Source organism: Lampetra fluviatilis, chromosome 24 (genome assembly GCF_964198595.1).
Source record: "Lampetra fluviatilis chromosome 24, kcLamFluv1.1, whole genome shotgun sequence".
NCBI classification, from domain to species: Eukaryota; Metazoa; Chordata; class Hyperoartia; order Petromyzontiformes; family Petromyzontidae; genus Lampetra; species Lampetra fluviatilis.
In genome coordinates, this window is record NC_136298.1 from 424,936 (window position 1) to 450,322 (window position 25,387).

The following is a 25,387-nucleotide window of genomic DNA, read 5'->3' on the forward strand; positions in this document are numbered from 1 at the left end:
GTGGGGGGGGGGAGTGCTGGGACTTGGGGGTGGGGGCGCAGAGACCAGCGGTCTGTATTGGGGGGGTCGCCATACAGGCGCTGTGGGCCGACCTCGAAGCCAAAACAACCGAGTGTGGTCACAAAGATTTTGCGGTAAACTCTGCATTTGGCTTCGAGTCCAGTGGTTTAGGATTGTTTAGAAAAAAATACCGAGGTTTGTTAACATCGCGCCGCTTGCGCTCGAAATGCGCCGGCCTCAGAATTCACCGCCAAGAACGCGTGGGGGACCGATCCCGCGCTCCTTAGCAGCAGATGTGCGCCGCTGCAAACCTGGCCGCCCCGTCAGGCCTCGCTGGGCCCACGCTCCGCTCACCTCTGCAAGTGGAGAGGCAGGTCCGACTCTTTCGTCTTCGCCAAGATTTCGTTGACGATCTTTTCTGCAAGGACAAGGCAGGGCCGTCGTTAAGAACTCCGTCGTGAGGAATTCGAGCGGCCGCCAGCGGCGAGAGGAGTACGGGCCATGCGGCGCTCGCGGTCTCGGCGCGCTCGCAATCACCACGACGTACCGCTCTGCGCCGACATTCCTCGGGCGGGACGGCGAGCGGCGCGAAGGTAAGCAACGCAGCCAGAGCCCGCGTTTTCCTGCGAGTTTTCAACACCTCACGGGCATGCACCGTCGTTGAGAACGTCGGTCAATTGATCCAAACAGGGGGTACAGGGAGGCCGATCGAAAACGACGGCAAGCGGCGGCGGTGGCGAGTCGCGATGCGAGGAGCCGATTGTGTCGGATTGAAAGGCCGAGCCAGGGCCGTCCCACACCCGGGGGGGGGGAGGGGTGGGTAGCGGTGGCGCGTTTTCACCACGAAGGCTCATCCTGAATGACGGAACCGAACAACGTCCCCATGCCATTCCCACCCCTCCCTCCTGGCTCCATAGCCCATGCGCCCGCCCGCCCGGCTGCCATCAGGACCCTTATCTCCAGACTCCATGGTGGATTTCCACGCCCGCCCCCCCCAAAACAAACTCGCCGTATCGCGCGGCGCAGCCCAAACGCCAAGGGCCGTCACAAAAGCCGCCGCGCAATCAGGTGCCAACGCTCACGCCAGCCTCGCAAAGCCGCGACCCTCCGGCTGCGGCCGCCCCCATCCCCCCCCCTCTGCCATCATGGCCGGCGCTCCGCTCCACTCTAGGCGCGGTCGCCAAGGGAAGCGGTCGCCGGGCCTGCGGACGGCCGGGGTTTACGGGCGCGATTGTCAGCGGGCTTGGCACGGTGCCACCTGCTGCCGGGGCTTGCGAGCGTACGCTTGTGTGTACGTGCACATGCACACGCGTGTGCACGTGCATGTGTGCATGAGTGTGTACGTGCGAACCCACTCGATTCCCACTCACAACCAATAACAATGGCGGATATTTTAACTGAACCTGGGCCTCCCCTATGTCCACAATAATGAGTACCTGGTGCGGTGCATAAACATTGCCACTGGGGAGACTAAGGTGGTCGGGTGCGGTGCTATGAAAGCCGTGCTCGCATTCACAGGCGCTCCCTAACAGCCCTTGCCCCAAATGTCTGTGGAGGCCCTAGGGGGGATTTGTTTTAATACATGTGTGTACATGCGTGCATGTGTGTGCATGTCGATTCCTGCTCACGGCCACCAACATCAGTGACTATTATCTGAACCGATCTTGGGCCTCCACTTGGTAAACTCAGCCTCAAATGAGTACCTAGAACGGCGTGTAAACATCGCCACTGGGGAGAAAAAGGCGGCCGGGCGTGGTGCTGGCCACCCACCGCCTTCGCGTGCCATGTCGGCCTTCATAGGTGCTCGTTAACAGCACTTGCCCCAACAGTCTGTTAAGGCTATACGGGGGATCTTTGTACGTGTGTGTGTACGTGTGACTTTGTATAAGCGGCGTGCGTACGCGCCTGCATGGGTACGTGCGTGGGTACGTACGTGCGTGCATACGTATTTCGCCCCGGTTTGACGAGCGGCCACCGCTCCGATCGAGTGACCTTAAACGCCCGAGCCCAAGATCCCAGGCAGAGCCACATCTCTTGTCTCGTGAGGCATCCTGGGGTAGCACGGAGCGCGATAGAAGGCCGGTGGTAAAGTGCGGAGCGGGCGGTGTGGAGGGACGATGTGAAAAGGCCGATCGCGTCGGAGACGCAGAACGAGGGGACAGACGCTACGAGGAACTGACGGGAAGTCGTCGGGGAGGAAGGTGGAGGTGTAGGCGTGACTCGCCACAAGTGGCTCGGCCGGGTTGATCAGGAAGACGATCGTTGATGGAAAAATGGAGAACGGAAAGCGGGAAGAGGAAGGACGCCGAAACGTACGCGGTCGAACGTATGCGGCATTCCGTGGGAAGATGCTGACAATAACAAATTATGGAGAGCGTCCGTCACGCGGGACTCAAGCAGCGGCTGCGAGGGTGACACCGAGAGAGAGAGATCGACGAAGGCCAGATGTAAGTAAAAAAAATATAGAGGATTAAGAAGCTCGCGTCCAAATCAAAGTTCACAAGATCGTGTGAAACCGCGGCCCCGGGGACGGAATCCATGGGGGCCACGGCGTTGAAAAATGGTGCCGCGGTATTAAAAATGGAAGCGGGAAACGATCCGAGACTCACCGTGCCATCACCCCGACCCCCGAGAAAGCGCTAATTCGTCTTACTGATGACTGTCAAAACAAGGGATTTTTTTTAGCAATGTACTTGGCATTCCAATAAATATCTGTCTAACTGATAACTGTCAAAACACGATGTGCCAGCGACGTACATGGCCGTGCCATTAAACACAACGCGCAGCGAGCGCGAGCCCAGGGCGTCATTTTTCAATCCAGCCTGCCGTATATTTTTCTTCATTGGTTATGATTTTAGGGAGAGAAAAAATATATTTAATTCCCGTTTGTGTTATGCTCTAAAAACCTGTCCTGTTTGAGACCTAAAACTAACACCGGCAGTCGCAGTGGACTCCACTCGGCGGTGGAGATCATCATCATCGTCGGAGAAAGCCACGGCACACAGCGATGTCTCTGAACCGCCACAACAACGGCCGCTCATCGCCCTGGAGGCATCCACCAGTGGTGTCCACCAGTGGAGTCCACCAGACAAGTCCACCAGTGGTGTCCACCAGAGGTATCTCCAAGGGGTGTCCACCAGTGGTGTCCACCAGGCGTTTCCACCAGAGCCGTCCAACATTCACCGATACAGCCACCCCTCCACCCCCCCCACCCCACCAACCCCACCACGTGCGTAAGAGGTTTCCTGGCCCTGGGCAGCTGGACCACTCACGGTGCTGCTGGACTATTACTATTACTGAGCTATCATTACTGAGCTATCATTACAGCTCTTAGGTGCCGGACACTTAGGTGCTGGCATTTGGGGCCTGTGTGTTCAGCAAAAATGATTTAAAACAACACACACACGCACGCACGGCTACAATCCAAGACAACAGCCATAGCAACAGCTGGAACACGACACAGCCAAAACCGCAGCCCCAGCCACTACCCCATCCACTGCCACAGAAATGATTATAATCATCATCACAACTTCTACTACAGCAACAACAAGCTGAACCACGGTCACCACCACGACATCAAACAGTTAAAGCCACAACCTGAACGACAGTCACAACCACAATCCCAGTCACAATCAATCCCAGCCACAATCCCAGCCACGACCACAATCCCAGCCACGACCACAATCCCAGCCACGACCACAATCCCAGCCACAATCCCAGCCATGACCACAATCCCAGCCACGACCACATTCCCAGCCACGACCACAATCCCAGCCACAATCCCAGCCACGACCACAATCCCAGCCACGACCACAATCCCAGCCACAATCCCAGCCACGACCACAATCCCAGCCACAATCCCAGCCACAATCCCAGCCACAATCTCAGCCACGACCACAATCCCAGCCACAATCTCAGCCACGACCACATTCCATGGCAGCCGAGGCTCGGGGGGGGGGTGTAGGGATTTACCAACCGGAAGCAATTCCTACGCTCAGTGGGCACACATGAAGCCGCGAGCGTGGAGCCGCGAGTGTGGAGCCACGCACGCAAACTAGCGGCATTCGCTTACAGTCCGGGGATACGACAGCTTCTGTCGTCACAGAGCAGACCAAAGGGTGCAAGTGAGACAAACGAGCACCAAGACGCAATGAAGCATGTTCGTGTGCAGCCCTCCGTCCATCCACTGCCAATGACAACCACCTACCCATCGCCAACCGCGACCTCACCAATGCTCCTCGCCGCCAACTCAAGTCCCGATCCCACCTCTGGGATCGCACAGCTGCTGTCACCCTCGAAGACTCTCACCAAGATCCGGAATGCTGGCAAACAGACAAAACTCTTGGCCGGTTTAAACGTTCAATGTCTCATCAGCAGAGTCAGGCTTGACTGAACCAATGCTGGTTAATAGCCAGACGTTTAGAGGCAGCAAGGACCCCTAACCCTGTGAGATATGGGTCCTATTTTGACACACAACTCTATAAAAATACCCAGCGCAAAGTAATCAATCAATACAAATGCCTGAGTCTTGGCCCAGGCTCACAGAACCACAGCCAGCGGGTCTACACTGTTGCCCTGTTTGTTATTTGTATTTCCTAAACGAGGGAGGGGAGGGGGCAGGGAAGGGACCAACCTTGGCCGCGGAGCCCGAAGGGCGGGGAAAAGTCTCGGAGTCTCCCCCACCTCTTGAAGCTCCTGTCCAGGAACATGGGTGCCACGCGGACAAACCTGCAGGACACAGGGTCACGTGACAGACACGCGGTCACGTGGCGCAGACACAGGGTCACATGACACACACATGCTCACATGACACAGAGTCAAGTGACACAGACACTGGGTCACGTGACACAGACACATGATCACGTGAGATGTGTGACACATACGGTCACATGACACACCCGAGAGCAATCTCAGGTAAGACACAGAGAGCGACCCGTGACACAGACTCCCATGGCACATACAAAGCCGCGATTTCGCGTGACGCGGTGTTCGCTTGACACGGACCGGATCTCTCGCAACACAGGCGGGGAATCATGTGACGGGGTGTCAATGACAAACAGGATCTAATGTGACGGAGGGACGGGATTTTGTGTAACGCAGACGACCGCGACACAGTCAGGACCCCCGTGTGATACAGACGGTCTCGCGTGACACGCGGGCGTCTCCTGTGACGCGGAACAACAAAGGGCCCGCTTCGTTGCTCTCTCCCAACCCCCCGGCGGCAGAGGGCTCCATCTTTCAGTGCCGTCGCCGGCACGAGGATTGACGGCGGGGCAGGTGTGGGGGACGTGGGCGCCCGTTTCTCACGGATTCCAGCGCCGCCACCGCCGCAACCGCCACAGCCACCACCGCCGCGGTGGCCCCCCGGCTCGGTGTCAGGTTTAACGAGTGCGCCTTTTGGCCCAAAACGGCGCTCGGCGGACGCATGTGGCGGCAGTGACAGGTGCTCGCGACGGCGGGGACGGCAGCTTTCCGGAAAAGAAAACAACGTATCGTCAGGGAAAAACTCGATGGCAGAAGGAGAGACATTGACAAGGAGCGGGGGATCTCCGGTGCCAATGCTCGAGGGGCAGGAGCTTCGGGGCCACGCGAGCGAGCGACCGGGCCCGGCGCAGGATTGGCAAAAGCGGCAAACGGCTGCCGCTCCCCCAGTTTCGCCACCCGGCGAAACAAACGCCAAACCAAACCTGACGGGGCATTTCAACCAGAGATCTGCGCCGGCGTCGCTCGTGATTACAGGCAGGAGGGCGCATTCTCGTCCCGCCCGATTTGGTAGGCACCAGCGATCACGGGCGGGCGGTCCGTCCGACGTGTTCCGGGGGTCTCTGTCCGCTTCTGAAAACGAACCTGGCGCTCGTCCCGAAACGAATATTTTACTAGCGGTAAAGATATGGAGGCCGCGAGCAGCCCACCCGCACGCGCGAGCATCTGGCCCGCGGACGTCCGAGCACAAATTGGGCGCGCTCGTAAAAATCGTCTCGGGGCCGGACTCGCCCGCCAGATGAACGCGTGGGGCCAAGGGAGGGAGGGAGGAGCGCCAGGTTCGTTTTCGGAGGGAAGGAGGGAGGGAGGGGCCTCCCGCCGCGAGCTTGCGGTGCAGCCACCGGCGCCCGTGATCCGAACTCGGCATTATCTCCCTCATGGATTGCGAAACCGGCCACAACGCCGACGTCAAAACCGCTCCGACATCCAGCGGCTGACGGTTGAGCTCCGGAATGTTAAGCCTTCACCGGGCGTGGACGCGCTTCCCAGCGAGCATTAATTGGGAAGCCGTGGGTCACGAGTCTGCCTTGCCCTGTTAATATTGTAAAAACCGTCCACCTTTGACCGCCGCAGTGATTGGACTCCACCCTTCAAACCCAATCGACAGGGTCGTGTTGGAGGCAGCACGGCCAAGGATCCCTTAAGCTGATCAGAAACATGATTTATCCGGCTGTGTTTTAATTACCATTATGCAGGTAGCAGAAGAAGGGAGAGGAGGAGGCAGAGGAGGAGAAGCCCGTATTTCACTAAAGCGGGGCTCACCGAGTAAGACAGAACCCCTCGGCCGACAGACACGATGGGCCAACAAAAGCGAGCGGCGATGATGATGACCCTAGAGACCGGTGCCGCAGCGCAGCACAACCACGCTGGCGGGAAATCTCATTGGACGTTCGGGGCACGTCCGACAGGGACGACCGCGCGTCTGTCGACAAGTGTGAAGGCCGTGACGGAAAGCTTTCGCGATCTGACATCCCCCCGCTGCAGAAGATTAAGATGTCAACGATAAGGACGCCAGCGCCGTCCTGATTAGCACAACCCGGGGCGGGTGGCACGCGGGCCGCGGGGGGAGGGGAGAGTGCGGCGGGGATGCTGGAAAGACGGGGCGTGAGTGGGGGGGGTGTGGGAGGATGGGGGGGCGGGGTGCGGGCCAGACGCTGTCCGTTATGCGGCCGTACGAGCCAGGAATAGACGCGCGTGCTCTGAGAAGAGGCGATCGTTGTCACACGTCCCCCCTGACCTCATCCGCGCACAGGTTTGACATGCACGCCATCGGACGAGCCGCCGCACGCGCACGCGCGCATCGCGGCGCTGCGTCTTTTCCATACGGCTGCTGCTGCTATCGATGCAGAGCAGCAGCTGTGACGCTACGCTGAGGTGGTGGCGGAGTGGTGAATCGTCGCTATGATGATGCTGTGAGCCTGGCACGAATTGACACTGTCGCGTCTTCAACTGTGTAACTTATAAATAATCATGAGCATCGTCGGGAGAATACGACTTTCTGGGAGTGTGGTTTTCCAATACAAACGTCTGGAACTTCAGCGGCAATGGATCAAGCTGAGACACTGAATGTCAAAACCGGGTCCAGAGTTTTGCTTGGGTTGAAGCAATGCTGCTGAAATTATGCTGCTGACGGGATGTGTGAAACATACTTTCTTGCTTTGTTCCTTGGAGGGATGGATGTGACGGAGGCCAATTGTCTGCCCGTTACTGTCGTATTTTTTTCCTTTCGCTATTTACACCCCGAGAGATATCCCCACCGTGTCATCGTCATCGTGCCACGATTGGTAAAGGCGCAGCCCAGCGATCGCCCACCCACGCCAGCTCTGGAGATACGGAAAGCCCCCTCTCAACGACATGAAGCTGAACTGTTCCACCCTGGCCCCAATGAACGTCTCGGAACACATATCACGCCGTGCGATGTGTCAGAGAACGGTTGCGGAAGATAACGTCACAGAACCACATCTGAGGTGCCTTTACCCAGATAGCCGTCAGTAAGCGTTTTCTTTTGGTAAACGCTGTCTGTGTTATTTTACCATTTCAACCCCGTCCGTGCAGAATATCCATTGGCGATGTGTAAATGGGGAGACAAAGGCGGCTGAGCGTGGTGTTGGCCATCTACCCCCTCGTGTGCCGTGCCGGCCTTCATAGGTGCTCGCTAACAGCACTTACCCCAACAGTCTTTTAAGGCTATACGGGGGACCTTTGTATTTGACCCCTGAGTTAAGAAGCGGTGGCGCAGTGGTTAGCGCACCGTGCTACGAACCCGGCAACCCAAGTTCGATTCCCACTCACGACATCAACAGTGGCGAATATGTGAACCGGTCCCACCACCTCATGCGCCGTGGTGCTCATGAAGTGATCTGTTCAGGCTATCCGGGGGGACCTTTGTCTTTGTTTGACCCCTGAACCACCTGGCTACTCTCGCTTCCAAATAGAGATCCAGTTCAAGCTGAACAGGCACTAAATCTAATGCCAAGTGAACGGTCTCGTCATTGTGAAGGAGTGGGATTGAGTGTGGATGCTTCCTCTCCTCGCCCGCAACACTCTCATCCCATAGTTTCATTTCCGGGATGTGGTCCACTGAGCTCTGTTGGAGCCCAGGCTGATCGTGACGAACGCTGCAGGAGCAGTTGCAAGCCAAGTCAAAGTGCTCAAAACTGGCATTCGGGCTGCTCTCATTTCATGTTTACAGCCCTGGAACCAGTAGTGGAAATTCCCAATTCCCATGGCAGGGATGAGTCAATGCATAGGACAATTATCGGTGACTTACCCCACAAAGCGGTCATAATTTTATCAACCCCGGAGGGAGGGATGATGGGCCTAGTCAACCTCCCCAACCAGAACTTGAACTCACAGCCTTCCGAATGTGAGCCGCTCGCTCTAGCGCTGGGCAGCCACCTGACTGACTGAGTGAAAATACGAAATCTCCCTCTGTGGGAATGACCATCCAGGCCCACAGTTTAAACCTGGGGACCCGTTCTTGGGAAGTAGCCCGAGCCCGATGGAAGACGAGGGGGGCGAGGAGCAGCGGGAGGTCACGGGCCCCGGCTCACTCGCTCGCTCGCTCCAGGGAGCAGCGGGCACGCCAAGGGGGCAGGCGGCGCTGCCCAGTGAAGCTCGACAAAGCCGCGTGCCGCTGCCGCAGCCCCGCCGTGCCACGCGTGACCCCGAGAGGGGCCGCATGCCGTCACCAGCAGAGGGAACAAAACCGGGCCGGGTGAGCAGCCTCGCTCCCTCGCTGGCTCGCCTATCCCGTCACCGCCTGTTGTGAAGGGTGAAGGGATTTGGAGGCTTAGGCTAAAACGCTGCGCTGTCGTCTGCGCTGCCTTCAAGGCGCGAGCTTTAGGGGCTGAACTGGCAAAAATCCTCCTGTGACTAAAATAAACAAATAGCGAGCGGCCAAGAGAGAGAGCGCGCGCATATACACGTTACGCAAACGCACACGCTGTGCAAGCCGCACAGAGGCGCACACGTGTGCAGTACACACACGCATGACGTGCGCACACTTTGTGCACGTGCAGAACACTCGCTCACTCACTGGCTCAGTCTCCTCATCATTCTTCTATCGCTACTACCATGGTTACTGTGTTCCATGAACCTCAATAATTGATTCCTCCTGCTATGTTGAGAGCTCAGTCTACCAGACACTGACTGTTTCGTCTCACCCAACACACTCATCCGTACCGTGTTCAACGACCAAACTGCAGGTCACGACAACACACACCAATCACTAATCGACCACTCACTCACTCACTATCCTATGCACCAACATACACAATCACTCACCTACCCACTCTTCCACTTACCCGCCCACCCACCACACTGCAGGTCACTTCACTTCTCTTTCAGCTTCGTCCCTCGCACCGCTCCACTTTGGAATTCCCTCCTCCCATCATACTCATCATCATCGTCTTTCCCCCCACCCCTCACTCAATTCAAGACACGTGTTACACTCCAACTATTTACCGCTTTGCTAACAGTGCTGTTGGTTGCTGGCCGCGTGACGGGACAGGCCTCTGCTTGGCAGTTGCGTAAACATATATAAATAAAAAGGGAAAATATAAAAAAGTAGAAAAAAAATAGATCGCTAGAGCGCGTCACTGCGTGTGTGTTGTGCGGTCGTGCGGCCCGCGCATCGCTGCGTGTGCGTTGGCCTCAAGCCCGGCCCAGCCCGGCCACTCACGACCGTCATCTGGAGCGCTCTCCGCACGAAACAAGGCCGCCACGCTCATTGTAATAAACTACAAGTATACTATTTTATTCCACAAGGTAAGACCCACTGAGCTACATCGATATTTTTCAGAAGTGGATGACTTGCCCAAGCTATAAATCAGATCTATATAAATTACTTATTATTTAGTTACATGTAGTTACTTGCTTTCCTTTTTCTCTATGTTGTACTCCTATCGTGATGTTTTTCCTGTTCGCTGTTCTAACTTGCTGACCTGCCCAATACGGACATCTGTGAAAAAGAGCTTCATAGCTCATCGGATTCCTCTTCCTGCAGTCTAAATATTCCATTCTGATTGTCACGTGGAACTTCATAGTCGTCAAATCCTCTAAACACGTGACATTGATTCTAAACTTGGAAAAACCGAAGGACCCAGAGTAAAATCCACATGACCACGAAGAGAGAGACACACAAACTCCAAATATACAGCAAGCGTCGTCAGGGTCGGGATCAAACCCACGTCCTCCTGCATACCAGGCGAGGGAGCCCCCCTAATGGACTCTTCCTCTTTTTTCTCTTCTCTGGACGGAGTTTTTTTTATTTTCCACAGTTTTTTCCACGTTCCATTTAAGCAGCGGTGCGGGGCCGATCTCCGGCGCCCCGTCGCGTCCGCGCCGCGGGGAGCGCGACTCTTCGCTCGTTGACGGGATATTTAAACAAAATACTCCTTCATGTGCAGGTATAGATTCGTACGTGGAGGTACGGAAAGGCGGCAGTGTCTGCTTATGGTTTTTGTTGTTGTCGCTTATATTCTCTGCAATACCGCAAATTATGGTCTCGCGGGATCTAGTTTTGCGTCGAACTAGGACCCACATCTAAGAGAGAGAGCCCTTTGCCTATGCACATCTGGACAGTTCACCAGAATCGGTTTAAGCAAGCAAGACTGCTGACGAGACACAGAATGCGTTGAACCGATGCAGCTGAAATTACGCGTAAAAAAACGCTGGTATGTTTGTGAGCGGAGGGACAGTGGTGGTGGCGGCGTACGCGTTGGCTCTGTTACTCACTTGGGGAAGATGGCCGTCATCTGGCTGGGGGTGTAGCTCCCGCGGCACGCAGGCTCCGTGCCGTTCCCTCCTCGAGCATCTTCCGTGGCGGCCCTGGGGGGGAGGGGGGGATGGGGGGCGAGTGGGGTCAGGGGATTGGCCGAGTGGGGTCAAGGAACCGAGGTGTCAGGGGTCAGGAAGAGGGGGTGACAGGGGGTCGCAGGGATGAAGTCAGCGGGATCGGAGAGACGGGGTGAGCGGGAGATCAGCGCCGTGTCGGGCGGAAAACGTAAATCAACTTTGAGCGGCGGCCACCACCGCGGCCTCTCTGACATCTGCCCCTTCCCCCACTCCGCTCTGCCCCCCGTGCACCTGTGGAGAATCTGAGCGTCACCCCCTACGGATGTCTCCACCGTGCCGCCCCAACCGCACTCACTGCTGGATCTCCTGATGTCTAACTCCACCCCGGGGACGGGGGCAGGGGACGTGCAGAGCACAGCAGCGCAACTCCCTCCCACCGCAGGCGCGAACGGGAGGCCTGGCCTGCTAAGCCGAGCCGCTCAGCGTGCCCCTGAGCGGTTACAGGCCCAGCGCTGGAGCCTCCGCAACAAACCAAGACCACGAGCGGGAGGCCACAGCTCGTTATTACTTCTTAAATGAGGCGTTGAAGGGGGGTAGGGGGATGGCATGCACCCCACAGAATGGACACAGATGGTGCTGCACCACCCAGCGGGTTCAAGATTTTGTCAAACAACGTGGAGCCCCCCCCCCACTTCCCCAAACCCCCACCACCCCCCCACCACCCGCTCTTTGCTTGCCCAAATTAAACAAAAGGCCGCAAGGAACCGGGGTTTAAACGGCAATTTGAAGAACTTTGACAATTCAGGGCCACTGCTTGAAACACAAACTCATTCCGTTTAGCATCTCGGGAGTCACCTCAGGTGCCTCTTCTCAACGCGGCTTTTGCCTGCGCCCATTGGCTTAAGCGTCCCATTAGGATAACTCAAACAGCACCGTAGCAGGCTCCCACCGCCGCCTCCGCGGGCTGTTAAAGGACGAGTCGGCGACTTGTTACACCCGCTTACGAAAACACGCCGAGCGAGAATCGACGGCTTTGTTCACTTAAAGTAAATAAGCGATTCCTGTCGGCCTGAGGAGGAATTAACCTCTCGCGCAATTCAGCAACGCGAGGGCTCCGAGCGGTATCATGGCGTAGAGGGATGGATGTTTTAACGGCGCCGCCGTCTTCTTTATTGGCGAGCGAGTGGCGCGACCGCCGCGGCGGCCTAGCGGGATAATTACAAAGGCATGTCTCGACTCACCCTCGCGGCTCGAACTTCAGCACGAATCCCAGCCGATCAAACTCTGCAAGAAACAGAGGGGGGGAGGGAAACAAGCAGAACAAGGTCTCGTCACTCGGCGGCCCGGCCGCCCGGCTCTCCCACCGGGCCCTGCGGCCCCGAGGCAGCGGCCGCGCTCGGGGCATTAACCGTGGCGCTTCCCACGACTTGAAACTTCGAGCCGAGCGCACATGGGCGGAGGGAGCGAGCGTAGAATGGGAAAGGAGGCCCGCGCTCGTACGCGAGTCTGGCGCGGCACGCACGTTAAGGGCCGCGAGCGACACGTACCGTCGCGTCCGTGTGGGGTCGCTCGAGGCGCAGGTGGGAACGGTGCGAGTTTTGTTTGAGGGACTGCAGGCCAGCGCTCGCCGCTGCCGAGCCTGCGCCGGGACACGGTGAATCGCGCGGAGGAAATCACATTCCGAGTCGGTCGGCCAGCTCTTGGGCACAGCGCGGGTCCTTAGGCCACGTCGAATTCGCAAGAGACGTCCGTTTGGACTTTCGGGGCACGGGCGACGGTCACGGCGGCCCGGCGGTGGTGGCGTCGGCAGCGCCACTTCCCGCCTCGCTGGCCACGGGCGCTATGAGCGAGCTCACGGATCGGCCAGACTGGCGAGAACGAAGTCAGATCAATCAGTAATGGGCAGCTGCTTGTCTCATTGTAATTCACAACGGCTGCATTAGATCGGAGGAAAGCTTTGTTTATTCTTTCAAATTGCTTGAAAACTACCTCGGAAAATATAACTCGTGGAAATGTGATCCATTTGAATCATTTGAAACGTTTCTAACTCGCGTGCCTTGTGAAACTGCCACTGCTCAGGACTACTCAGAGCGACCCGGCACGGGACTTATGCGAGCGTAATTATTGACTCGTCTTACCCCGTTGTTAGAGGACCATTATAATAACCGCAGTTATCGCGGGGTCCAAAACAAAGAGGAGCGAGCGAGAGGGGGTTGGGGAGTGGGGAGGGGATACGGGCAGAGACTCGGGACGTGGGACGCGGGACATTCTATTCCCAGCTCTGCCGGCGACCCGCGCAGATTTATCGCCCCGCTCGGCCGTTTTACATAAGCATCCGAGCGGCTTCATAACAACAAATCTCACCGCTGCAGTTGATGATTTCTCAGCATCTGGTATTTTGCGTTAAAAACGTTGATTTCACCTCCGCGCACTCGGGGCCCGGCGTGGTGTTTTTGTTTGGCGCGGCGCGGAATCGGTGGACGGGATGGGGGCCCGGCCCGGCGCGGTGCGAAAACATGGCGCGGACCGTTTTGGCGAGCCCGCTGCTTTCTCTCAAAACAGCGACGGCGGCAAACAAAGTTGAAGAATCGCTCGCAAGACATTCATCAGCGGCGGCGAGGAGGAGGAACCCTACCCCGCAATCCCCCCCCCGCTCCCCCCCTGAACCCAGAGGGCCGCGAAGCTGCGGGCACAACAGCGGCGCAGTGGCATGGATGCGCGGAATGCGCCCGGCGTGGGCACTGCCGGCGCTCCGCGCGGATAAGCCCTGCCATTTTTATACGCTTTATCGGAGGGGCCGCAGGCGCCTCGATCACCCTCGCGCCATTACTCAGCACGCTGTTGCGACGAGCGGGTGCCTGCCGGTCATTTAGCCCGGGCACTTCTGGGCGACACTTCTTCGCGAGACGCCGGGAGAAACGCACGCATGAGATAACCGTGACTTCACCGGCCGCCGCATCACCACAAAGAAATCCTCGACTCCTCGCGCACATGCACGTATGCGCAAACAGGCGCATGAAATGCAACCGCGACTCTTGAAAGGACGAAGCTCATGACCGTGGCACTGCATTTTCGGCATGCTTCAAGCGTGAGATTTTCTCCTCCTTGTCACACAGACTGCCAAACTTTATGAGCAAACAGCCTCAGCGGACTACACCTCTGCCCACGCGCGCGTAAATAAAAGCATTTTTTGCGCGCATGAGATGTTTTTGCCCCGTGGATGCCACGAGGGCCGTAAACACGCTGCTCCGTGCACCCATGTAGAGGCGTCGCGCCGAGGCAGATGCCCCCCCCTCCCCCGCCGCGTGCCGTGTTTGTTCAATCCCAGCGCCGCAAACCCTCGCTCGCCTCCACCGCCACTCTGTGTCACGTCACCGCCGCAATTGTTAACATGCCCTCTCGCCGACAAACATCCGCGGGGGTATCAAACGGGGCGCACACGGGACCAGAACCGCGAGCGCCCCGTGCAGGGCAAGTGGTGGTGGGGGGGGGTGTCCGCAAGCCGCCCTGTAGTTCTCATTAAAAACAATCGTTTTTTTGTAAAAACAACTTTTAAGACTCGGGCCGCGGACGGGCACACGTTTGGATCAGACGGCGAGAAGAGCCGTGACGCCGGGAGAGACGCGGGGAGAGATGCTGCGAGAAATTCTGGGAGAGACACGGGGAGAGCTGCCGAGAGACACGCAGGGAAAGACGCGTGGAAAGATGCTGGGAATCCACGCCGGGAACCCACCGCGATGCAAAACCCTACGCCGTTCCATCCGGCAACATCAACCACTAATCACTTGACAACTTCCGCTTTATAGACAGGGCCTAATTTGGCAATGCGGCCTGACTGCTCTAACAAGACAAAAAAAAACACACCCCCCAGCTCGGCCACTCACCAAAATAAAACCATCATCACCGCCGTGTTTATAGTGCGGCCATTCCGAGCTCAACACAGTACGCCCGAACGTAACTTGCCCCCGCGTCTCGTAAACTGGTCCTCGCGCTCGGCGCTCGTATTTTGTTGGATCCCCTGTGCTGCAGTTTGCCGCCGGATTCCGAGTGGGCTGAGGCAGGAGACAGGACCGCGGTCCGGGGCACGCACGCCCCGGCGGGCGGCGTGCCACTCGGCGCTCACTGGCGCGGGGGTTTTGTTTCGGGCGCCCCGCGTGGCATCGCGCACGTGTCCGTGGACGCCGGTGAGCTCGGCGTGGGTTATGTGGGCGCGGTTCTCGTGAGATCCGGCGCGACACAGCACGGAACGCACCACGGCCACAATGTGTCCCCCACCGGGGCTACGCTGAGCAGCAGATGGGAGGCTCGAGGGGCCACTGCTCACGGTGACGATTCGGCACGGGACAATCCACACCCCCCACCGCCCCCCGGCGACTCCACAAGGTCCCCATTCTGGGACACGATTCTACTCCAGAATGAGCTCGAGCGTTGCGTCATTGTTGTTACCGTCGCCATCCATCTCACTCCACCTCAAGAGCTTATCTCATCGCTCCATCGCCGGTGGTGGTCGTGCCGCTTCATCACCGGTGTCATCCGGCGACCATCAGTGGACATTCTCTCCCTTGGCTGCCGCTCCATCCAACGATGACGTGTCCAGCCCGACGCAACTCTTTTTGACGATCAACCTGGGCGTCTCTCGTTTTGTTTCTCTACTAATCCCTGTCCTCTCCTCGCCGTCACTCGGTGTACATTCCCAGCATACGTCTCTCCACTTGCGAAGACTTTTTGGGAACCGTATATACCCTAGATTCTCTTACACGCCTCCTGATTCAACGCCGCGTATCGCGAGCACAATAATCGAGTGTAATAATCGACTAATCGTTGCATTGTGACGACCAACTGCCGCAGCCAGCATATAGAACGCCCCCGCCGGGCCGTGAGTAGCACCCTGGCAGGGTCACCTCTTCTCACCCATGCAGCTCAGGGCATCAGGCAGGGTGTGCAGCTCAGGGCATCAGGCAGGGTGTGCAGGTGACAGCTGCACTCGAACTCAATGAGCCTTGAGTTTTTCTCTTCCGTCCTCCAGCTTCCTTCGTCCGATTTTGACTTGTTGCCTTCTTCTTCTTCACGTGCAGGCCTTCCTTCTAGTCAATCGAGCGGCACCTTTTCTGTCTCACACTCTCTTCAGTTTTCAGTGCACCCTGGGCAAGCATCGGGACTGCTCACCCATTTGCTACCGCGCCCGCTCCCCAGCCCACCCACCCACCCGCTCGCCCAGCCGCTCGCCGATCACCTGGGCAACTGTGGTTGCGGACGCGCACGGAGAACAATGGAGCAGCGAGAAGCCAGCCTGGATCCGCGCTCCGCGCCGCTGCTGCTGCGCTGCCCCCTGCTGCTCGTGGCACGCACGCGCAGGGCTCACGACGGGCAGCGTCACCGCAGGACTCGCCACGGACAGCGCCACTGCAGGGGGCATGGGGGGGGGTGGTGCATAGCGGGGGGCAGCTGGCGAGATGAACCCTTCGCCTCCCCACAAATCGATGAAGATGTATCACAAAGTCATCACTATCAGCCATCGTCAATCCAAGGCCTCTCCAAGCCGCCGCCATGTTTCGCGATCCCGCGATGTAACGATCCACCCGCGCACGAACCAAGCTCACCGCTCCATCCCCCCGGTTGGCCGCCCTCTTGGGTGCGTTCCATCCATCGTCCAACATCCCTGCTATCGTTGAGGCATCCTGTCCAGGCCCCACTCGCTTCTCTTGATAGTCTGGATGATGATGATGTCTCTATCCTGTTCTCTAATCCATGGATTCCTCGTCTCTCCGTCTCTCAGTGCCATCCCACGCGCGCGTCTTGCGCACTCGTCGGTTTCTGTTCCGCACGTTTGGGTCGTGGCCGCGGTGTCGGCAGTAGGAGGCGCTGCTACCACGCTCTGGCGAGACACTTTTTTATAATTTTGGGCGGAAGCGTTTGTGACCAAAATACTGACTCCAGGGGCACGAAAGCACTATGCGACACATCATGTAAAAAATATGAGAACAATAATATATATAGTCAGAGCCTACGTATTTTTTACGTTAAAACCTAACAATAGGTTTTACCCTTTCTGGCAATAAAACAGGTGCTAAGATGTTCAAACACCAAATAGAATCCTCTTTCAAGGAATCCTGTCTGCATTACCCACACGTGTGTTTGTCAACTCGTAATTGATGTTATTTTCGTGGAGATTTCTTTCTGTGCAGTTTAATCAGGCGTGGCCCTAAACGTCACCCATCACGTTTTTCCGTGATTATTGATGAGCGTGTTGATTTTTATTTATTCGATACCTGAATTGCTTTTAGACTTTTTTTTACATCATTCAGTCGTACGCAAGCGAACCACCCCCACGCCCGCCGCGGAAACCGTTCCTCGATCCAATCGATTCGTGGCCGCCACTGCAAGACATCGGGGTGCAGGGGTCCACGCGGGGTGGCGCCCTGGACGCCAGGCGCTTTCCGCGCACTCGACGCAGTGCAGCGGCACGAGGGATCCCGCGGTGGGATGGCGACGGCCGCTGCACGGGGGGCGGCTAGCGGGGCAGGGGGGCGCCTCGTCTCCCGAGAGACGGCGACGAGCGAGAGGCTTCATTGGAAACGGGGAAGCAGCTCGAGCCCGGACTGGAAAATAAAACGGGGAGGGGGGTGGGGTTATGGGGGAGAGGGTACGGAGGGGAGGGGCACTCACGTGGCTCGTGGGCCCAGGCCACCTGGTGCAGCTTGCCGGAGGAGTAGTAGAGGAACCCCACCACCAGGGTGAGGCAGAGCGCCGCAAGGACGCTGCGCGCCATCGGGAGCGCGCTCATCCTCACATCGTCATCCTCACATCGTCATCCTCACATCGTCCTGCCGTCTGCTCCCTCGCCCCGCATCGCGCACACGGGGGGGGGGGGGGGCGTGAGAAGTGATAATAAAGATGATGAGAGATGTGAGGGATGAAAGAGAGGCAGGTAAATGCGTGTGTGAGGGGTGAGGGGGAAGTGGGTGAGGGGTGAAGGGGAAGTGGGTGAGGGGTGAGGGGAAAGTGAGTGAAGGGAAAGTGAGTGAGGGGTGGGGGGGAAGTGAGTGAGGGGTGAGGGGGAAGTGGGTGAGGGGTGAGGGGGAAGTGGGTGAGGGGTGAGGGGGAAGTGGGTGAGGGGTGAGGGGGAAGTGAGTGAGGGGTGAGGGGGAAGTGGGTGAGGGGTGAGGGGGAAGTGGGTGAGGGGTGAGGGGGAAGTGGGTGAGGGGTGAGGGGGAAGTGGGTGAGAGGTGAGAGGGAAGTGGGTGAGGGGTGAGGGGGAAGTGGGTGAGGGGTGAGGGGGAAGTTGGTGAATGATTGACATAGAATGATTGGGCACAGTGGTTGTAACACAGACACACACATAGACACACACACAGACACACACACACAGACACACGCATAGACACACACACAGACACACAGACACACACACAGACACTCTATGTAATAACACCAACAGACAACTGCACATGGCGCAATCCCCGCTGAAGCTTCACGTTACGTGACTTCCCTCCCCCTCTTCATCTAGTGCTGAACTTCTTTCGCACCGTACGTAGCCAACTGTGCTAATCCGGCGGGGACGTTTGCCCAAACAATCGACGAGGCTCACGGGTCTTTTGAAATCGAGGGGAATTGCAAGGCACACAGAGACGTAAACGAGGCGGCGCACTGGGATACCTCAGGGCCCGGATGCATTGTCTCACACATCTAGCCAGCCTCCACGGAGGTAAACTGAATGATCTAATAACCTCAATCCACAAACACATATTTCTGTTCCACCTTGCCTTAGCAGCTGCTCATATTCAAGGCTGGATCGACCTCATGAAGGCTGCAGCACTGGTTCGGCTACCACTCGCCACTGACGTTAACCGTGGCAGCTGGGAAATGAACTCGGCGAGGGTGGGAGTCAACAACAAGGGAGCAGTGCGGATCGGAGTGGTAGTTCCACTGCTGGGGAGCTCCGCCTCTGGGTGGCTGCAAGCTGGGTGGCTCCACTGACAGCGGCTCAGCCTGCGTTTTTGATTTTGGCCCCAGAGAGTTTCCTCCACGAGACGTTCTAACGAGCGCCGTGAGCTCCTCTCCGGCTGCAGAGCCCAGCAGCACCGCGGTCGCGCAACGAACGGTTTAACAATCGTCATCATCGTCCGTGGTCAATGCACCGCTGGATGAATGCCTCCCCATGCCGCCGCCAACTTCCACACGATTCTGCGAAGCAACAATCCATCCGGCACCTGGCGATGCACAAACTGGTTCCGCCGCTCCATCTCCTTCATGGTGGACGCCCTCTCTGGAGCGTTCCGTTCCTTTGCTGCCACTCCGTTGTTGTTATTATACCTGACCATCGGCCATCGTCCCTTGTGACCGCAACACATCCTGCCCTGCCTGAGGCCGACTCGCTTCTCTTTGGACGAAGTCACCGACCCACGGATATTCTCTAATCCACGTGTTCCTCTGCCTTGGCTAAAATCAGCTTGCTGGCAGACCCGTGAGTTGGCGCGTGACCAGCAACCACAGTCATTGGGACAGGTATACCCATGCGGTGTGCCGGGCATGGAAATATTGCCAGGGTTGTCAAGGCAGACAGAATCAGCTGCAGTTGTAGGAAAACAAAGCGATTTCCTGCTCATGAGAACATTTGAGGCAATGGTGCTCAACTCCTTTATTACAGCCCTGCAACGCCAGTTGTGAAAATTCCACATTCCTATGGCGGGGCGGAGTCCCATCAGGCATAGCCGCAAACCGTCGGGACGCCTCAGGCAGACGTCGGAATAACAGAAAGGCCGGGAAGAGACGCAAATGTGCCGTGACGAGCAGCACCACACCTCCCCGCACCGCACACACCGCACGCTGTGCACCGCAGTGGTGGCGGTGAGCTCTCACCACCCGCCACGCGCCGCACCTCTGCGCCACCCGCTGCTTCGCTGCCACCACCCTGACAACGAAGGGGGGGGGGGGCTATCGCCAACGCTGCCCGTCCCGCCGCCACAGCTGCGCGAGGCCCGGAGCCACGCGTGGGCGGCGTGGGGAACGGGGGGCCCCGGTGCCTTCGCGAGCCACCGGGGAAGAGGAAGAGGCGGGCGGGGGGGAGGTGCGGAGGCCGTCTGTCGCCGCGGCGACGGCTTCACGGCCGACCCCGACGGTGGCGGCCGCGAGGGGTTTGCGCTCAGCCCTCGCGGGCGTCAAATTTCCGACGACTTCTGCGAGGTGGCCGGTACTGCGGTGAAGTACGGTCAAACAGCCCCAAGGACCCGCGCGGCGTGGGGAGGTCACACGTCCTCGCGGTAGATTGACACACGGTTCCCGTGCGCGTACAGATTACCGAGACCTGAAGCCTGCTGCAGGCTTCCAGCATAACTGTCGGTGTGACTGTCGGTGTGACTGTCGGAGTGACTGCCGGCATAACTACCAGCATGACTGCCAGCATGACTGCCAGAGTCACCGCCAGAGTGACTGCCAGCAAGTGGCTTAAAGGAGCCAACGAGCATGGCGTATAACCAAGATGGCGATGTCGTCACCGTGGCCAAGCCCAGCGATGACGACATCGCCACCACCGCACCTCCTCACCACCACCGCACCTCCTCACCACCACCGCACCTCCTCACCACCACCGCACCTCCTCACCACCACCGCACCTCCTCACCACCACCGCACCTCCTCACCACCACCGCACCTCCTCACCACCGCCGCACCTCCTCACCACCGCCGCACCTCCTTACCACCACCGCACCTCCTCACCACCACCGCACCTCCTCACCACCACCGCACCTCCTCACCACCACCGCACCTCCTCACCACCACCGCACCTCCTCACCACCACCGCACCTCCTCACCACCACCGCACCTCCTCACCACCACCGCACCTCCTCACCACCACCGCACCTCCTCACCACCACCGCACCTCCTCACCACCACCGCGCTCTACCCTTCATGCAGTCGACACACGGAGGCCACCAAGATCTACCCGGACAGCCTCGTACCGTGTGACCTTCGACTCTCACAGACTCACACGGAGCCCCACAGGCTCACATGGAGACACACACTGACCCACAGATCTTCCCTGACAGTCTCCCATCATCTGCTCTTAAGTCTCCTCTTCCGCTTGTGTCTCCGGGGGCAGTCTCCCCACCAGGCACGAACTGGGCCCAACCCGCTTGGCTCCCAGCACCGGGTGGGATCGTGCGTGTGCAGTGCCATTCGGTCGTCGGGCTCCGTCAAAGGCAGGGTTCGTGCCGTCAGTAAACGGGTTAACGAGACCAGCCACTGGTGGCCGCTACACTTGCGATGATGCTAAAATACAACAATTGATCTTCGAATCGGATTACGACCTTGAATAAATCCCCTGCCATCATCGTCTCCTTTTTCCAAGCTCAATCACTCCCCAACTTGCCACTCACTCACCCACCACACCTACTGACACCCTCACTCACCCACGGACCCACCCACCACACCTACTCACTCTCCCTTATTCACCCCCCACACCTACTCACTCTCACTCACCCATGCACTCAACCACCACACCTACTCACTCTCAATCACTCACCCACGCACTTACCCATACACCTACTCACTCTCACAACAACCGCCATTCGTCACTAAGTGGCGGTGACGTCACCACGATGCTTTTGCCAGGCTATGTGCACTTTGAGGCCACGTGAAGTGTCGAACGCCCGCTGGCAGGTCACGGTGCAGACGCAGGTGCCACGGGTCGACTGACTGAGATGACTGAGACGACTGGCTGATGCACCACCCTGTGCCCCCTACTGTGCAAATTTGCTGTGCTTTATCCACCCAGCGCTCCGCTCGTTGTTGTGAGCGTTGCTCCTCCGCCCTCCGTTGTTGTTGGAGGGCGACTGCCTCCAACTGCCCAGTAGCGTCCTTCACGAGCCTCCTCCACAGAGGCTGATCTTGACACCGCTGGGATCAGTCATTGGCAAGTCCACTCAGCTCCATATCCTCCTGTACCACATTACTCCATCTCTTCTCTAGCCCATGCCGCGCCCGTTTAGCCCCCTCGATCCGGCTGAACAAAAGCTGCTTAAGCATGTGGTGGCTGGGCATGTGGCCTACATGACCCAGCCAACGCAGCCTTGCCCGACGGAGGAGCTCACCAATGGGACTTTGTCCAGATCTGGTTAAACCCAGGATGGATCGTCGGCAGGCCAGCCTAAATGTTTCTAACAGGCGAAGATGTTTCATTAGGAAGGATCCACGTTTCGCAAGTGTAGTGAGTTCAACTGCATCGCAGATGCACTTCTTGGAGGCAACACATTTATTAAACCAACACACGGGGTACTACCCCTTAACACATTAACAACCTATAGTGGTAGACCACCAGGCTATCTACACTAATTACACGGGAATTAGCTACGATGGATCGGACCCTGGCATGGGTCCGGGTCCACGTGTTGGTGACTCTTGTAGGATGTAGAATGTAGAATGTAGATTCTTCAGGATGAACAAGAACAGCCGGTCTCTCTCGGGGACCCGGCTTTTATCCTCTGTGGCGGGGCTAGCTCCGCCCTTAGCCACGACCACCTTCTGGAATCCTCTAGCAGGTTCCCGGCCCTGACACGTGACCACCCCTGTGTAGACTATACTGGTCACGTGTCCTTCGGGGTCAACCAGAGTGCCATGGCCATTAGTAACCCCATTCCCATGGCCGGCACTCTCACACCCTACCCTGTAGGGGTCGGCACTGCACGCAGAGCACTGCCAGTCAGTGCTCACCGAGTACCTCTAGGGCCGGTACTGCACCCACATATACGTGGTGCCCGCGATGTCGATACATCGCATGCCGTGCCTCTCTCGGGCCGGCATTACAGTGACATCCGCGATGTCACTACACAAGTGTAGGGGTGTTACGGAGGGGCTGTATACATAGGATCACACGGGAAACAAACACAGTGGGCGGGGCTTCGTGAGTGCACGGGGAGGTGCTCTCAACGACGTCCGCACAGGGCAGCCTGGGGGGGCTGGCCCCACCCCTCAGCGAGGGGTTTTGGTATAAAAGGGGATGAGCCGGAGAGCTCGGGGTAGAATGTTAAAGCTAAACCAGTGAAGACCGAAGATCGTCTAGCTAGAGCCCTGGACTCCCCTGGGTCGCCGCCCTTGTCAGGGCCGCGCAGGACCGAGCCAGCGGCGTGGTCCCGAGAACCAGAGCTAGTGCTCTGGGACTCCGGGTACCGTAGCCCGACTTACCAGTGTCGGGCCAGACAGCCTCCCCTAGCCCGTTAGTGGAGGACTAGGAGGTAGGTCAGAGATAGCTAGCAGTGTATTCCCAGCTAGCGGGTGAGGGGGCCGATACCCCCTCCAGTGTTGTATGTCCGCGGTTGTGACAACTGTTGCGGAATAAATACGTGTGCCTCAACCCCGGCGTCCAAGAGTCCTCAACGATATTACACAAGCATAGAGAAGGGAGGAAATGACTGTGGCAGAGAAGACCTGAAGCTTTGTGCGGAGAGACAGGCCAGGTATCTTCCACACAGCGTTACGCAACCGAAGAAAAGATTAATGCCGCTCGACTGATTCGGAGTGAGACCTCTGCTGTCAAACTGGAGCCGGTCATGAGCACACTGCCCAGGTATGGTAAACTCTCCACTCTCTCCACAACTGCCCATCCCCCACCACACCTACTCACTCTCCCTTACTCACCCCCCACACCTACTCACTCTCACTCACCCACGCAATCACCCACCACACCTACGCACTCTCCCTCACTCACCCACGAACTCACCCACACGCCTACTTACTCGCACTCACTCACCCACACACCTAATCACTCTCACTCACTCACCCACACACTCACCCATCACACTGCCCTTGCGCTCGCACTGCCCCACTCTGGAATTCCCTCCTCCGGTCGTCGCCATCGAACGTCGTCGTAGTCATCCTCGTCGCTTTCCCCCACTCAATTCAAGGAACGTGTTAACTCTGATAGATCTATCTCACAACTTGTATGGTGCGGTTTGTTGCTGGCCGATCGTGCTCAGCAACGGCGTCGACCGTGAAACGGATTGACCGCGGTTCCAAGGGCTCACAAAGGCACCGCGACAATCGGCATGACGGAGCTCACGGTGACGCCACATGCACCGTGCGTGCCGGCGTCTCATCAGCCGGGCGGTGGCTACGGCGCACGGGGCCCGGCGATCATCGGGCGTTGTGGAGGCAGCAGCGAGGTAGGTGGATCACATGCGGGTTTTACAATACTCCCCTCCTGCGGCTGTGGAGGAGTAGCCGCACCCTGGCTCCCCACGAGTTTGCGCTTACGGCCAAAAATGTGGAACTCCACCTGTTCCGTCTGTACGGGATCAAGCGTTGTCCCTTCGTGCCCGCGCATGGGTTTCCTCCCGTGTCCTCTGGTTTCTCTCCCACGTGTTAATACTCATTCAATTGACCTTCGTATATAGAGGACCGCAGAGCATGAGCAACTGTTGGTAGCGTCAGCTCCTCACCACCACGTGGCTGCTCTCGCTGCTGCCTTCCCACTACTCGTCTGAGGTTCCTCCTCCTCTGAGTTGGTCCGTTACCAGTTGACATCAATATCAGCGTACCAGTTGACATCAATATCATTGTGACTGAGCGGGGTCAGCGGGGTCAGCGGGGGTGAGCGGGGGGAGTGGGGTTAACGGGGTGAGCGGGGTGAGCTGGGTGAGTAGGGCTGAGCGGGGTGAGTGGGGGTGAGCGGGGTTAGTGGGGGTGAGCGGGGTGAGTGGGGGTGAACGGGGGTTAGTAGGGGTGAGCGGGGTAAGCAGGGTGAGTGGGGTCAACGGGAGTGAGTGGGGTCAACGGGGGTGAGCGGGGTGAGTGGGGGTAAGCAGGGTGAGTGGGGGTGAGCGGGGTGAGCGGGGGTGAGTAGGGGTGAGTGGGGGTGAGCGGGGTGAGTGGGGGTGAGCGGGGTGAGTGGGGGTCAGCGGGGTGAGTGGGGATGCGTGGGAGTGAGCGGGGTGAGTGGGGGTGAGCGGGGGTGAGCGGGGTCAGTGGGGGTGAACGGGGGTTAGTAGGGGTGAGCGGGGTAAGCAGGGTGAGTGGGGTCAACGGGAGTGAGTGGGGTCAACGGGGGTGAGCGGGGTGAGTGGGGGTAAGCAGGGTGAGTGGGGGTGAGCGGGGTGAGCGGGGGTAAGTAGGGGTGAGTGGGGGTGAGCGGGGTGAGTGGGGGTGAGCGGGGTGAGTGGGGGTCAGCGGGGTGAGCGGGGATGAGTGGGAGTGAGCGGGGTGAGTGGGGGTGAGCGGGGTGAGTGGGGTCAGTGAGAGTGAGTGGGGTGAGTGGGGGTGAGCGGGGTGAGTGGGGTCTGCGGGGGTGAGCGGGGGTGAGCGGGGGTGAGAGGGGTGAGTGGGGGTGAGCGGGGTG

General features: G+C 58.3%; 1 protein-coding gene across 2 annotated transcripts in view; it reads right to left on the minus strand.

Annotated features, from left to right (window-relative positions):
• ST3GAL3 (ST3 beta-galactoside alpha-2,3-sialyltransferase 3) overlaps positions 1–25,387 on the minus strand; it is a 223,827-nt gene that overhangs the window by 57,992 nt on the left and 140,448 nt on the right. Inside the window, exons 3-7 of one of the 2 annotated variants that reach the window (XM_078867490.1) lie at positions 17,728–17,892; positions 12,303–12,345; positions 11,002–11,094; positions 4,634–4,728; positions 355–418 (exon numbers count right to left, since the gene is read on the minus strand). In XM_078867490.1, the coding sequence (XP_078723616.1) occupies positions 355–418; positions 4,634–4,728; positions 11,002–11,094; positions 12,303–12,345; positions 17,728–17,845 (413 nt within the window). In that variant the 5' untranslated portion in view covers positions 17,846–17,892. Of the gene's footprint in view, positions 1–354; positions 419–4,633; positions 4,729–11,001; positions 11,095–12,302; positions 12,346–16,661; positions 16,929–17,727; positions 17,893–25,387 lie in introns of those variants that run through there. The other variant, XM_078867491.1, reaches the window with a different exon arrangement.